Source organism: Carcharodon carcharias, chromosome 19 (genome assembly GCF_017639515.1).
Source record: "Carcharodon carcharias isolate sCarCar2 chromosome 19, sCarCar2.pri, whole genome shotgun sequence".
NCBI classification, from domain to species: Eukaryota; Metazoa; Chordata; class Chondrichthyes; order Lamniformes; family Lamnidae; genus Carcharodon; species Carcharodon carcharias.
The window spans coordinates 114,259,373-114,275,684 of NC_054485.1; the positions used below are offsets into that span (position 1 = coordinate 114,259,373).

At 50.4% G+C, this 16,312-nt stretch overlaps 1 protein-coding gene across 2 annotated transcripts in view; it reads right to left on the bottom strand.

Annotated features, from left to right (window-relative positions):
• rnf5 (ring finger protein 5) overlaps nucleotides 1-15,615 on the bottom strand; it is a 79,827-nt gene extending 64,212 nt beyond the window's left edge. For both annotated transcript variants that reach the window (XM_041213696.1, XM_041213695.1), the window contains exons 1-3: nucleotides 15,412-15,615; nucleotides 9,037-9,055; nucleotides 312-424 (exon numbers count right to left, since the gene is read on the bottom strand). In XM_041213696.1, coding sequence (XP_041069630.1) covers nucleotides 312-424; nucleotides 9,037-9,055; nucleotides 15,412-15,578 — 299 coding nt within the window. In that variant the 5' untranslated portion in view covers nucleotides 15,579-15,615. The remainder of the gene's footprint in view (nucleotides 1-311; nucleotides 425-9,036; nucleotides 9,056-15,411) is intronic.
• Nucleotides 15,616-16,312: the final 697 nt, after the last annotated feature.

Sequence of the window (16,312 nt, forward strand, 5' to 3'; positions counted from 1 at the left end):
ACCCTCTCCGCTCTAAGAATAACAATCCCAGCTTCTCAAGTTTCTTCACTATATTCTTCACCCTCCTCCTATCTCAATGCGCTAAATCTAAAGCTTACTGAAATGCCTTCACCTCAAACTCAGGGTTTCGCAGAGTCTAATAGCTCGTGGCCCTCATACTCAAATTCCCTGCAGCCCAATCACTATGCCTGGCTTCACTAGCGACAGACAGGCCTGGGTCACGCTCTGCTTTATGTTCCCGCTACATTCCTTCGCTCTGTCCCATCGTCCAGCTGCAGACGATGAAGGGCAGGGAGTCAGTGAGCATTTACCTGGGATCTTGCTGACTGCTGCTGCCTCGCCCATAGAGGGGGATGACCTTCTCTTGACTAATGCCGGCTTTGCAGACAGGACATTCTTGTCGATTGGGTCTCATCTCCAGCCACTGAAAACACACATTGGGAAGATTAAAAGATACAGTTTATGAGGCTTATGCATTCACTGCCAAGTTTGCTGCTTCCACGTTCCTATACACTGCACACGATGTAGACTTGGACTCTTGCAGACAGTGCGAGTCTCAAATGTGAAAGGGTCCTCCAGCGTTGGGGGTGAGCACCTGAACGTGTGGTGTCCGATAGACTCCTGAGCATTTCCACACACCCATCAGAGTTAGCCCCTTTCCCTACCCCATATTTGGCAGGCGTGTGGGAGCCAGGAGGTAACATTAGAGAGGAGAAACAAGATGCCCAGAGGACTGGGAGAGGCAGTAAGAAATAGTAAGGCATTAGCTGGGTCAGTGTAACCAGGGTCACTGTGGATGTATGCGAATGCGTGGAGTGCGACAAATAAAACTGGGCAGTTACAGGCACAGGTAGCCATAGGCAAATACAATGTTGTGGCGATAACAGAGACCTGACTCAAAGAAGGGAAGGACTGGGTATTAAATATTCCTGGATGCAAGGTGCTCAGGAAAGGAAGAAAAGGGGGAGGATGGAAAATTGCAGAAGCGCTAACCAAGACCTTTCTTCTCCTTAGGTACAGCGATGGTGCTAGAGGTATTGAATAAGGAGAATATTGCAGTGCTAGAGAAAGGATGTCCCAGAGGGGTCAAGGGCAGAATCTATTTATAAAGCCAAGGAACAATAGAGCTGGCATCACACTATGGGGTGCATTCTACAGACTATCAACTAGTGAGAAAGATATAGAGGAGCTAATTTGCAGGGAAATTACAGAGAGCAGTTATAATGGGGGACTTTAATTATCTGAATGTGGACTGGGATAGGGGTATTGTAAAGGAAAGAAAGGGGCAAGTGCTCCTGTAATGTAGTCAGGAAGCTTTTCTACAACTGTATGTTTCCAGTCCAACAGGGACCGCTGCTAGACCTGGTTCTTGGAATGAGGTGGGCCAAGTGGAGCAAGTGTCAGTGAGAGAACATTTTGGGGTCAGTGATCATTGTGTCAAAGGCTTAGGATGGCTATGGGAAAGGATAAGGAGCAATCCAAAGGAAGAATAATTAATTACAGGGGAGCCAATTTCAGTGGGGTGAGGGCAGATCTGGCCCAGATATATTGGAATCAAGAAGAGCAGATGGCTCAGGTAGAGTCAATTCTCATGAAGGAGAAAGGTAGAATAAGCAGTTCCAGAACTGCCTGGATGAAGGAGGAGACAGAGTGTAAGATGAAGCAGAAAATGGTCACATGACAAATGTCAGGTTGGTAATACGAATGGAAACCCAGGCTGAAGATAGAAAGTTCAGGGGAAAGTGAAAAAACGTAAGAGAAGCAAAGAGAGAGTATGAGAAGAGACTGGCAGCCAACATAAAAGGGAATCTTACAAGTCTTCTATGAATAGTAAAAGGAGTAGGGCCGATGGGGGACCAAAAATGGGAGTTACGCATGGAGGCAGGGGGCTGAGGTGCTGAATGAATACTTTACATCTGTCTTCATCTTGGGAGATGCTGCTGCACAGGTCGTGGTGAAAGAGGAGGCTGTTCTGATACTGGATGAGTTAGAATTGATAAAGAGGAGTTATTAGAAAGGCTGCTGGTCAACAGGACCAGCTCAGATGTATCCAAGCATACTGAGGGGAGGATGGAAATTACAGAAGCGCTGACCAAAACCTTGCAGTTCTCCTTAGGTACAGCAATGCTGATGGGGAACTGGAGAATTGCAAATGTTACACCCAGATTCACAAAAAAAAAGAATGTAAAGATAAGCCCAGTGACTATGCGCCAGTTAGTTCCCTCAGTGGTTGGGAAGCTTCTAGAAACAATCAGCCGGAACAAAATTAACATCCACTCGGACAAGTGTGGATTAATTAAGGAAAACTAACATGGATTTGTTAAAGGCAAATCATGTCTAACTAACCGAAGTTTTCCTGATGAGGTGACAGAGGGGTTGATGCGGGTAATGTAGTTGATGTGGTGTACATGGGCTTCCAAACAGTGGCTGATAATACACACTTACTAAATGAAGTTGAAGCCCATGGAATAAAAGGGCGGGTAGCAGCATGGATAGCAAGTTAGCTGAGTGACAGGAACAAGGGAGTAGCAGTAAATGGTTGTTTTTCGAACTGAAGGAATGTATGTGGTGGGCTTTCCCAGGGGCTGGAACGAGGATCAGTGCTCTTCTTGATCCAGACTTGGGTGCACAGGGCGTCATTTCAAACTTTGCAAATGAAGAAACTTTGTGAATTGTGAGGAGGAAAGCGATCGATTCAGGAGGAGGTCGACAGGTTGTAGGAACTGGTGGACAAGTGGCAGATGAAATTTCATGCAGAGAAATGTGAAATGATTTATTTTGGTGGGAAGGACAAGGAGAAGCAATATAAAATAAAGCTCACAATTCTAAAGCTGGGGGTATATGTGCATACAGTTTATTTAATTCTTTCATGGGATGTGGGTGGCGCTGGCAAGGCCAGCATCTGTTGCCCAGCCCTAATTGCCCTTCAACAGAGTGGTTTGCTCGGTCATTTCAGAGGACAGTTAAGAGTCAACCACATTCAAGGCTATGGGTCAAGTGCTGCCGAATGGGATTAGGTAGGTAGGTAGGTCAGGCGTTTCTCATGTGTCGGTGCAGACTCGATGGGCCGAAGGGCTTCTTCTGCACTGTGTGATTCTGTGATTGCTGTGGGTCTGGAGTCACATGTAGGCCAGACCGGGTAAGGAGGGCAGATTTCCCTCCCTAAAGGGCATTAGTGAACCAGATGGGTTCTTACAACAATCGATGATAGTTTCATGGTCACCATGACTGAGACTATAACATATAAGATCCTGAGGGGTTTTGACAGGGTGGATGTGAAAAAGATATTTCCTCTAGAGCTAGGGGTCACCATTTAAAAATAAGGGGTCATTCATTTAAGACAGAGATGGGGGGGGGGAATTTTTTCTCTCAAGAGGGTTGTGAGCCTTTGGAACTGTTTCCACCACCTTCTGAGGAACAGAGTCTTTGAATATTTTTTTTAAGGCAGAGCTAGATAGATTCCTGATAACAAGAGAATGAAAGGAGGTAGAGGAGTGAAACGAGGAGTTGAGGTTAGAATCAGTTCAGGTCACGATCTTATTGAACAGCCTTGAGAAGCCGAGGGGCCTACTCCTGCTCCCAATTCATATGACCAGCTTTATAATCCAGATTTTTATTCATTGAATTAAAATTCCACCAGCTGCCAGTGGGATTTGAACCCGCATCCCAAAGCATTAGCCCGGGCCTCTGGATTACTAGTCCAGTCACATTTCCACTGTGCCACCGACTCCACTTAATCATCGAAGGCGAAGGGACAGGTTTATTATGGTGAACCTTTATAACACTGGCTTGGTCTCACAGCATTGTGTCCAATTCCGAGCACTGCATTTTTAGGAAGGACATGAAGAGTTCAGAGATGGTGCAGAAAAGATTTGCAGTGTGGGTCTCTTGTTGTTCTTGGTTCAATGATTTAGATTTAAATGTCAGGGGCGTGATTAAGAAGTTCTCAGACTGTGTGGCTGATATTGCGGGATGCAGCTGTATGACAGCAGGATGATATTGATGGATTGGTCGGGTGGAATTCAATCTGCAGGAATGTGAGGGAATGTATTTGGGCAGGACAAACAAGACAAGGGAATACCCAATAAATGGAAGGATACTGGGAAGTGTAGAGGAATAGGGCAACCTTGGAGTGTATGTCCACAGATCCCGGAAGGTTGCAGGACAGCTAGATAAAGGTGGTTAAATCACAGTATCTCTACAGTGTAGGAGGCCATTCAGCCCATCAAGTCTGCACTGGCCCTCTGAAAGAACATTCCACCTGGTCCCAGTCCCCTGCCTTATCCCTGTAACCTTGCACATTCTCTCTTTCCAGGTAGCAATCCAATGCCCTTTTTAATACCTTGATCAAACCTGCCTCCACCACCCTTTCAGGAAGTTTCTTTCAGACTCCAATCACCCTCTGGGTGAAAAAATATTTCCTCACATCACATTTACTCCATTTGCCGATTATTTTGAATCTGTGCTCTCTAGTTCTTGATGTTCGCTTGAGTGGGAACAGTTTCTCACTATTTACCCAGTCCATACCCCTCAGGATTTTGAATACCTCTATCAAGTCTCCTCTCAGCCTTCTTTTCTCCAAGGAAAACAGTCACAACCTCTCCAATCTATCCTCATAGCCACAGTTCTTCATCCCGGAAATCATTCCTGTGAATCTCCTCTGTACTCTCTCCAATGCCTTCACATCCTTCCTCAAGTATGGCACCCTGAACTGGGCACAGTACTCCAGATGAGGCCTAACTAGTGTCTTACACAAGTTCAACATGACCTCCTTACTCTTGTACTCAATGCTCCTATTAATAAAGTCCAAGGTACTATATGCTTTATTAACTAATCTCTCAACATGTCCTAAAAGCAAAAAACTGCAGATGCTGGAAATCCAAAACAAAAACAGAAACAGAAATACCTGGAAAAACTCAGCAGGTCTGGCAGCATTAGCGGAGAAGAAAAGAGTTGACGTTCCCAATCCTCATGACCCTTCAACAGAATTCAACATGCCCTGCCATCTTCAATGACCTATGTACATATACACTGAGGTCCCTCTGTTCCTCCTTTAGAGGCTCTCCCTTTATTTTATAGTGTCTCACCACATCTTTCCTGCCAAAACGAATCACCTCACACTTCTCTGCATTGAATTTCATCTGCCACTTGCCTATCCAATCCAACATGTCTATGTCCTTTTGAAGTTCAAGACTATCCCCATCACAGGTGACGTTTCTAATCTTTGTATCATCTGCAAATTTGGAAACTATGCCCTGTCCACTAGTCTAGGTCATAAATATATATCAGGAAGAGCAAGGATCCCAACACTGACCCCTGAGGAACTCCACTACAAACCTTCCTTCAATCTGAAAAACAGCCATTTATCACTGCTTTCTGTTTCCTGTCACTCAGCCAATTTCTTATCCAAGTGTCTACTTTCCCTTTTATTACATGAGCTAGAATTTTGCTTACAAGTCTGTTGTGTGGCATTGTATCAAATGCCTTTGGAAATCCAAATCAACCTTCTCTGTAACCTCCTCAAAAATCCCCAGCAAGTTAGCTAAACATGATTTTCCTTTAATGAAGGGAAGGAATGTGGGATATTTTGTTTGACTGGCCAAGGAACAGAATATAAGATCAGGCATGTTATGTCAGGTCTGTATAAAACCCTAGTTAGACCAAAGTTAGAGAGTGCTGTGTGCAGGTCAGGACTACAGTACAGGAAGGATGTGATCACTTGAGAGGGTAGAGGAGATTTACACAGGATGTTGTCAGGACTAGAGAATTTTAGCGATGAGGAAAGATTGGAGATACTGGGGTTGTTTTCCTTAGAAAAGAGGTGGCTGAAGGGAGATTTAATTGAAGTGTATAACATTATGAGGAGCTTAGGTAGATTGGATAAGAGGGACCTATTTCCCTGAGCAGAGGTCAGCAACAAGGGGGGAGAGATTGACAGTATTTGGTGGATTAGAAATGAGCTCAGGAGTAACTATTTTCACCCAGAGGCTGGTGGGGATCTGGAGCTCTCTGTCGGAAAGGATGAGAGGGGCAGAAACCCTCATCACATTGAACAATTACTTGGACATGCACTTGGAGTGCTCTAACCTGCAGGACCACAGGGAGCAGGAGCTGTAAAATGGGATTAGACTAGATAGCTCTTTCAGCAAGGATTGACACAATGGGCTGAATGGCCCCCCTCCTGTTCTATAAATCTTTGAGTTTCTTGCAGGGATGAAGGGCTCCAGTTGTGTGGATGGGCTAGATAAGTGGAGGGTGTGGTTCAGATCTGGAAAGCACTGTCTGAGAATGTGGTGGAGACAGGGTCAATCGAGTGGTTAGGATCTGGAATGCCCTGTCTGAGAGTGTGGTGGAGACAGGGTCATTCGAGTGGTTAGGAACTGGAATGCACTGTCTGAGAGTGTGGTGGAGACAGGGTCATTCGAGTGGTTAGGAACTGGAATGCACTGTCTGAGAGTGTGGGGGAAGTAGGTTTAATCGTGGCTTTGAAAAGGAAATTAGGTCATTATCTGAAGGGAAGGAAATTAGCGAGCCCATGGGGAACGGGACTAGCTGAGTTGCTCTTGCAGGGAACCAGCACCTGTACGATGGGCTGAATGGCCTCATTCTGTGCTGGAACTATTCTATGATTCAATAACCCAATTAACCTGGTAAGCAGCACAGCTGTAGGCAGGAAAATCTGCTCCATCGTGTCCGTCTGTCACACTTGGGTTGGCTGGAGCATCCTCATTTTAAACTTTTACAACACAAACACACACACTTAACACCACTCACTCACCCACCCACCCTCTCATCAAACTCTTGGGAGGGGAGAAAGAAACCCAGGGCCAATAAATGGGAAAAACCCCTCTGGAAAATTCCTCTCCAACTCCTCAGACAATCAAAATCAGTCCAGAAAGTCTGACAGACCCTGTGTTCTATCTGCTGGAAAACTGAACGGGTGAAGAGAGCTTGGGACATCTGGAGCGACACAGCCTCTCTCAGAAAGGGTACAGCACTCCCTAGATCAGTGCGTCTGATACCTACAGCTCTGGGTTCCAACGGACAGTACATTTGAAACCCCTGGCACACAGTCCCCACCTGTAAGTGTTTTAAAGCAGTACATGCACACTGGCTGAGGAGGTTCCAGCACTCCACACTTGCCCAGTGACCTCCAGCCTCACCCATCAATAACAATGCTGCAATCTGGTGGGTCACAGTGAACAGCAAACCTCACACACTCACTCAAGGCCACGGGGGGAATATCCACAATGACTCAACCTGGAACGGCTGCGATTTCTCAGTGATGGTTCTTATGTTTGCATAATGTAGCAGGCACTGAGCTTCACCAAGAGACGGTCCTGAACTCTTTTTTATTCATGACAGGGCGCAGCATTTATTGCCCATCCCCAACTGCCCTTGGGAAGGTGGTGGTGAGCTGCCTTCTTGAGCCGCTGCAGTCCATGTGGTGTAGGTACAGCCACAGTGCTGTTAGGGGGGGGAGTTCCAGGATTTTGTCCGTGTGGTGTAGGTACACCCACAGCGCTGTTAGGGAGGGAGTTCTAGGATTTTGTCCATGTGGTGTAGGTACACCCACTGTGCTGTTAGGGGGGGGGGGAGTTCCAGGATTTTGTCCATGTGGTGTAGGTACACCCACAGTGCTGTTAGGGAGGGAGTTCCAGGATTTTGTCCATGTGGAGTAGGTACACCCACAGTGCTGTTAGGGAGGGAGTTCCAGGATTTTGTCCGTGTGGTGTAGGTACACCCACAGTGCTGTTAGGGAGGGAGTTCCAGGATTTTGTCCGTGTGGTGTAGGTACATCCACAGTGCTGTTAGGGAGGGAGTTCCAGGATTTTGTCCGTGTGGTGTAGGTACATCCACAGTGCTGTTAGGGAGGGAGTTCCAGGATTTTGTCCATGTGGTGTAGGTACACCCACAGTGCTGTTAGGGCGGGAGTTCCAGGATTTTGTCCATGTGGTGTAGGTACACCCACAGTGCTGTTAGGGAGGGAGTTCCAGGATTTTGACCCAGCGACAGTGAAGGAACGGTGATATATTTCCAAGTCAGGATGGTGAGTGACTTGGAGGGGAACTTCCAGGTGGTGGTGTTCTCATCCATCTGCTGCCCTTGTCCTTCTAGGTGGTAGTGGTCGCGGGTTTGGAAGGTGCTGTCTTAGGAGCCTTGGTGAGTTCCTGCAGTGCATCTTGTAGATGGTACACACACTGCTGCTACTGTGTGTCGGTGGTGAAGGGAGTGAATGTTTGTGGATGTGGTGCCAATCAAGCGGGGCTGCTTTGTCCTGGATGGTGTTGAGCTTCTTGAGTGTTGTGGGAGCTGCACTCATCCAGGCAAGTGGGGAGTATTCCATCTCACTCCTGACTTGTGCCTTGTAGATGGTGGACAGACTTTGGGGAGTCAGGAGGTGAGTTACTCACCGCAGGATTCCCAGCCTCTGACCTGCTCTGGCAGCCACAGTATTTTTATGTCTGGTCCAGTTCAGTTTCGGGTCAATGGTAACCCCCAGGATGTTGATAGTGGGGGATTCAGTGATGGGAATGCTATTGAATTTCAAAGGGAGATGGTTGGATTCTCCCTTGTTGGAGGTGGCCATTGCCTGACACTTGTGTGGTGTGAATGTTGCATTAAAACGTTGCCGGAGTCGAGAAAGGCTCGGTACATTCACCGAATGGTTGTGCAATCCAGAAACTAATCGAATGTGCCACAGGGGTTTGGTCAGGAGTTTAGTGCTGTGTCAGACCCTGGCTTTGAGACCACCTCCACTGTCAATTTTCCTCCAAAGGGACTGACTTACTCGTCAACTGAAGGAGCTCTCAGTCTGAGCAGAGTGAAACGTGACTGCCTGGTGCCACCTTAAGCAGGGGCAGCGTGGTGGGGTAGTGTCGGGGTTCCCCAGCAGCAACTCAAGGGCTGCTGTCGCTGTGTCGGGCAAAGAGGGCCAGGGACTGGGGACCTCGTGGGGAGCTGTCTCCCAATCGAATGCAGCTAAATTCAAAGCAGGCAGAAGCACAGAGCTGATGGGTGATGAATGACTCTTACCTGATGGAGACATGGCCAACTGCACAGACGCAAGGGAACCAAGCAGGAGGGAGGAGGAGAGAGAGAAAAATATATTAGAGATAATGAAATCAGTGGCGTGACAGGAACCCTGAACGGTGTGATTACCGCCTGTCCATCGCTGGCTCCTCACATTCACACGCCCTCCGATTTATAGCATAAACCCCACCAGGACAGCTTATAGCACGGCCTAGACATGGGGCTCTCTCTGCAGGGCCTGCTTCTTTCAAAGGGGATGTGAGCAAGGGTGGATTTAAGAGAGAGAGGCCCGTGTCGAGTGTGGCCCGAACTTGGCTTTGTCCAGTTATAAAACAACGGGAGGCCCCAGCAAGGGTGCTGCAATCACTCCCTTAAAGGTTTACTAGACTTGAATAACTGGAATGGTACCAGGGATTTCAGTTCCACGGAGAGATTGGAGAAGCTAGGACTGTTCATGTATCACCTGCTCTGCTCACTGACCTACACTGGCTCCTGGTCCAGCAACGCCTCAATTAATTCTGGCCTCTTGAGCATTCTTGATTCTCATTTCACCGCCAATGGCAGCCAGGCATGAGTCCTAAACTCTGGAACTCCCCACCCCCCCCCCACCCCACTCCCTCCAATCTCTCCTCCTTTAAGACGCTCCTTAAAACCAACCTCTTTGACTGAGCTGTTGGTCACCTGTCCCAAATATCTCCTGATGTGGCTCAGGGTCAAATTTTGTTCAGTTATGCTCCCGTGAAGAACCCCTGGGAAGCTTTATTGTAGTAAAGGCGCTATATAAATGCAAGTTGCTGCTGCTGAATTTTAGAAATCCAAAGCAGTTTATGTCTGTGAAGAAAGACAGATTCACATCCCGAACCACTCACTCAGCAGCTGCAGCTCAGCGATGGCTCTGCTACCGACCCATAAATGGCTGTGACCCATCTCCTCATTGGCCAGCGACAGGAGAAGCAGCACAGGCCTTGGACACTCCTGACAGGCAAGCTTATGGATCTCACACTGAACATATCCGAGACGTACCAACGTTTCCCTGATCTGCCCAGGATCACCTTCCATTCTCCCTCCCGCTCTCTCCAACTTCCAATAGGACAGCATTGGTTGGAAAGCAGCCCTTTAACGTGGCCCTGTTTAAATGCTTTAATAACAATTGTTGGCACAGTTGTTGTGGCCCAAAGTGGTTCTGCGGTGATGGTACTGGGAAATGTCGTCAGTGACTGCTTTCCTAACAGGGTGCAGGGAGCATGACAATCAAGCACGTACTGTGAGGCTGCTCTAATGTGGAGACCACTTCAGAACGGCACAAGTGAAGCAATTTATTGCAGTGCCAGCCTCCAACCGATGAGCTTTATTGGATTAAATCTCCAGCCCCATCTCACATTGCTGCTGAAAAGCTCATCCCGCTATCAGTCTGGATTGATTTTACCAAAGGGCACAGCTTGGACAGGCGATTGCACAATAATATTACATCACACAGGGGACAGGTCCAATACAGGACACAGACGGGTTGCAAAACAATTGTTTGATGAAAGGTTAATTCAGAGAGAGAAAGAGAGAGTTCTGCCCAGTCAGTGTTCAAGCAGAAACACATCGCTGAGCTCCTGTCTCAGAAACACACAATTCACAGCCGGTTTGTCAGAGAGGGTGTCACTAACTATCTCCTCATGGACAACCCTCACACCCTGTAAAATTATCCCCAAAACACCGAGCCCCATAAAAATAATCCCCAACACACCGAGCCCCATAAAAATAATCCCCAAAACACCGAGCCCCATAAAAATAATCCCCAAAACACCGAGCCCCATAAAAATAAATCCCCAATACACCGAGCCCCATAAAAATAATCCCCAAAACACCGAGCCCTATAAAAATAATCCCCAAAACACCGAGCCCTATAAAAATAATCCCCAAAACACCGAGCCCCATAAAAATAATCCCCAAAACACCGAGCCCCATAAAAATAATCCCCAAAACACCAAACCCCATAAAAATAATCCCCAAAACACTGAGCCCCATAAAAATAATCCCCAAAACACCGAGCACCATAAAAATAATCCCCAAAACACCGAGCACCATAAAAATAATCCCCAAAACACCGAGCCCCATAAAAATAACCCCCAAAACACCAAACCCCATAAAAATAATCCCCAAAACACCAAACCCCATAAAAATAATCCCCAAAACACCGAGCCCCATAAAAATAATCCCCAAAACACCAAATCCCATAAAAATAATCCCCAAACCCCATAAAAATAATCCACAAAACACCGAACCCGATAAAAATAATCCTCAAAACACCGAACCCGATAAAAATAATCCCCAAACCCCATAAAAATAATCCCCAAAAGACCGAGCCCCATAAAAATAAATCCCCAAAAGACCGAGCCCCATAAAAATAATCCCCAAAACACCAAAGCCCGTAAAAATAATCCCCAAACCCCATAAAAATAATCCCCAAAACACCGAGGCCCATAAAAATAATCCCCAAACCCCATAAAAATAATCCCCAAAACACCGAGGCCCATAAAAATAATCCCCAAACCCCATAAAAATAATCCCCAAAACACCAATCCCCATAAAAATAATCCCCAAAACACCAAACCCCATAAAAATATTCCCCAAAACACCAAACCCCATACAAATATTCCCCAAAACACCAAACCCCATACAAATACTCCCCAAAACCCCCCAAAAAAATCCCCAAAACCCCAAACCCCATAAAAATAATCCCCAAAACCCCATAAAAATAATCCCCAAAACCCCAAACCCCATAAAAATAATCCCCAAAACACCAAACCCCGTATAAATAATCCCCAAAACTCCGAGCCCCATAAAAATAATCCCCAAAACACCAAACCCAGTATAAATAATCCCCAAAACTCCGAGCCCCATAAAAATAATCCCCAAAACACCAATCCCCATAAAAATCCCCAAAACCCCAAACCCCATAAAAATAATCCCCAAAACACCAATCCCCATAAAAATCCCCAAAACCCCAAACCCCATAAAAATAATCCCCAAAACACCAAACCCCATAAAAATAATCCCCAAAACACCGAGCCCCATAAAAATAATGCCCAACACACCGAGCCCCATAAAAATTGCCCAACACACCAAACCCCATAAAAATAATCCCCAAAACACCGAATCCATAAAAATAATCCCCAAAACCCCAAACCCCATAAAAATACTCCCCAAAACCCCAAACCCCATAAAAATACTCCCCAAAACCCCAAACCCCATAAAAATACTCTCCAAAACCCCCAAAAAATACTCCCCAAAACCTCAAACCCCAAAAAAATACTCCCCAAAACCTCAAACCCCATAAAAATAATCCCCAAAACCCCAAACCCCATAAAAATAATCCCCAAAACCCCAAACCCCATAAAATAATCCCCCAAAAATAATCCCCAAAACATCAAACCCCGTAAAAATAATCCCCAAAACACCGAGCCCCATAAAAATAATCCCCAAAACCCCAAACCCCATAAAAATAATCCCCAAAACCCCAAACCCCATAAAAATAATCCCCAAAACCCCAAACCCCATAAAATAATCCCCAAAAAATAATCCCCAAAACATCAAACCCCGTAAAAATAATCCCCAAAACACCGAGCCCCATAAAAATAATCCCCAAAACACCAAACACCATAAAAATAATCCCCAAAACACCGAGCCCCATAAAAATAATCCTCAAAACACCAAACCCCATAAAAATAATCCCCAAAACACCAAACCCCATAAAAATAATCCCCAAAACACCAAACCCCATAAAAATAATCCCCAAAACACCAAACCCCATAAAAATAATCCCCAAAACACCGAGCCCCATAAAAATAATCCCCAAAACACCGAGCCCCATAAAAATAATCCCCAAAACACCAAACACCATAAAAATAATCCCCAAAACACCGAGCCCCATAAAAATAATCCTCAAAACACCAAACCCCATAAAAATAATCCCCAAAACACCAAACCCCATAAAAATAATCCCCAAAACACCAAACCCCATAAAAATAATCCCCAAAACACCAAACCCCATAAAAATAATCCCCAACACACCAAACCCCATAAAAATAATCCCCAAAACACCAAACCCCATACAAATAATCCCCAAAACACCAAACCCCATAAAAATAATCCCCAAAACACCAAACCCCATTCAAATATTCCCCAAAACACCAAACCCCATACAAATAATCCCCAAAACACCAAACCCCATAAAAATAATCCCCAAAACACCAAACCCCATTCAAATATTCCCCAAAACACCAAACCCCATAAAAATAATCCCCAAAACACCAAACCCCATTCAAATATTCCCCAAAACACCAAACCCCATAAAAATAATCCCCAAACCACTGAGCCCCTCAGTCTCTCCACCAATCTCAACCCCTTCCCCAGTCTCTCCCCTCCTCTACCCCACTTCCCCAAACTCCTCCCTCTCCGTCCCAAGTCTCTCCCCCTCTCCCAGCCTCTCGCCACCCCCCCAAATTCTCTCCCCCCTGCTGCCTCCTGATTTTCACCCTCTCCCCCCATCCCAGTCTCTCCCCACTTCTCCTCAATTTCTAGCCCGTCTCTCACCCCCACACCCCTCCCCGTCTCTCCTCCCCCATACCCTCCCCCCAAGTCTCCCCTCCCTACCCCACAGTCACCCCACTCCCACCCCCGCAGTCTCCCCTTTCACCGCCCTCTCCCCAGTCTCCCGTCTCCTACCCCCTCCCCCCCAAGTCTCCCCTCTTCACCTCTCCCTCCAGAGTCTTGCATCTCCCACGACCTCTCCCCCCACCTCCCACACCTCGTCCCCCCCACCGCTGTCCCCCTCCCCTCCCCCCCCACTGCTGTCCCCCTCCCCTCCCCCCCACCGCTGTCCCCCTCCCCTCCCACCGCTGTCCCCCTCCCCTCCCCCCCCACCGCTGTCCCCCTCCCCTCCCACCGCTGTCCCCCTCCCCTCCCCCCCCACCGCTGTCCCCCTCCCCTCCCCCCCCCACCGCTGTCCCCCTCCCCTCCCCTCCCCTCCCACCGCTGTCCCCCTCCCCTCCCACCGCTGTCCCCCTCCCCCCCACCGCTGTCCCCCTCCCCTCCCCTCCCCCCCCACCGCTGTCCCCCTCCCCTCCCATCGCTGTCCCCCTCCCCTCCCCCCCACCGCTGTCCCCCTCCCCTCCCCCCCACCGCTGTCCCCCTCCCCTCCCCTCCCCCCCCACCGCTGTCCCCCTCCCCTCCACCCCCCCACCGCTGTCCCCCTCCCCTCCTCCCCCCCACCGCTGTCCCCCTCCCCTCCCCCCCACCGCTGTCCCCCTCCCCTCCCATCGCTGTCCCCCTCCCCTCCACCCCCCCACCGCTGTCCCCCTCCCCTCCCCCCCCACCGCTGTCCCCCTCCCCTCCCCCCCACCGCTGTCCCCCTCCCCTCCCCTCCCCCCCCACCGCTGTCCCCCTCCCCTCCCCCCCCACCGCTGTCCCCCTCCCCTCCCCTCCCCCCCCACCGCTGTCCCCCTCCCCTCCCCTCCCCCCCCACCGCTGTCCCCCTCCCCTCCCCCCCCACCGCTGTCCCCCTCCCCTCCCCCCCACCGCTGTCCCCCTCCCCTCCCATCGCTGTCCCCCTCCCCTCCACCCCCCCACCGCTGTCCCCCTCCCCTCCCCCCCACCGCTGTCCCCCTCCCCTCCCCCCCACCGCTGTCCCCCTCCCCTCCCCCCCACCGCTGTCCCCCTCCCCTCCCCCCCCACCGCTGTCCCCCTCCCCTCCCCCCCACCGCTGTCCCCCTCCCCTCCCCTCCCCCCCACCGCTGTCCCCCTCCCCTCCCATCGCTGTCCCCCTCCCCTCCACCCCCATCGCTGTCCCCCTCCCCTCCCCCCCACCGCTGTCCCCCTCCCCTCCCCCCCCACCGCTGTCCCCCTCCCCTCCCCCCCACCGCTGTCCCCCTCCCCTCCCCCCCACCGCTGTCCCCCTCCCCTCCCCCCCCACCGCTGTCCCCCTCCCCTCCCCCCCACCGCTGTCCCCCCTCCCCTCCCCCCCCACCGCTGTCCCCCTCCCCTCCCCTCCCCCCCCACCGCTGTCCCCCTCCCCTCCCCTCCCCCCCCACCGCTGTCCCCCTCCCCTCCCCTCCCCCCCCACCGCTGTCCCCCTCCCCTCCCCTCCCCCCCCACCGCTGTCCCCCCTCCCCTCCTCCCCCCCCACCGCTGTCCCCCCTCCCCCCCCACCGCTGTCCCCCTCCCCTCCCCCCCACCGCTGTCCCCCTCCCCTCCCCCCCCACCGCTGTCCCCCTCCCCTCCCCCCCCCCCCCCCACCGCTGTCCCCCCCCTCTCTCCCCCACCCCAGTCCCCTCCCTCTCTCCCCCTCCCCCCTCTCTCCCCCACCCCAGTCCCCTCCCCCCCCCTCACCAGAAGAGGTGTCCACAGAGGCTGATGACCGCGTCCTTGGCCGTGTCCAGGCAGATGTTACACTCGAAGCTGCCCTTGTCCCCCTGGGCCTGGCCCTGGGCCTGGGGCTGTCCCGGCCTCTCCTCCCCGCCCGCCACCTTCTCCCCGCTCTCAGCTGCGGCCGCCATGACTGAACAATCACCCCGGGAGAGCCCGTCCACCGCCTGCCGCCCCTCTGCTGCCCCGCCCTCTGATTGGGCCATGAGCACGTCCATCACCCGCCAGAGGGGGCGGCGCCGGAGGACGATTGGTCTAGTCGGCTGTCTATCAAACGCCCCTCACCACATATTTACTCTCAGTCGATTGGCCCGGCTGACTGTCACACAGACATTCCAGATCGCCGATTGGACAGTACCAGGCAGAAGGGCAATAAGTAGTCTATCGACCATTGGTGATTTGACAAGTCAATCAAAATTGCCCTCAGTTCGAGTGGCTGACAATGCTGTCAATCATCAATGGCCCGATCGAACGCTTCATCAGATTGGATAAACCTCCGGACGGCATCAGAAGCAGCTATTGGACAAGCCGTCCGTCAGTCACAAATGATTATCCAATCTGCTGCGTGGAAACGGTGGTGGGGGGGGGGAAGAAGAGTGAGCTGGTTAAACAGTATGGACGGACGGGTGGGTGGGTGGGTCCACAGCCAGACTAAGAGGGGGAGGGATGTGGTGAGGGGGATGATACTGAGCACGGATTGGTTCAGGGGCCCGTCATTCAAAGGTAACTGCTGATTCTCCCTTAGACGACTGGCCTAGACCGCTGTCAATCCATACCAGCGGGTGTTGTGGTTATGGGTGCCGGAGGGAGGGAATGGTGAAGCTGATTGGACGGTGGGGGCTGGGCGGAGTCAGATGGTCTTGGT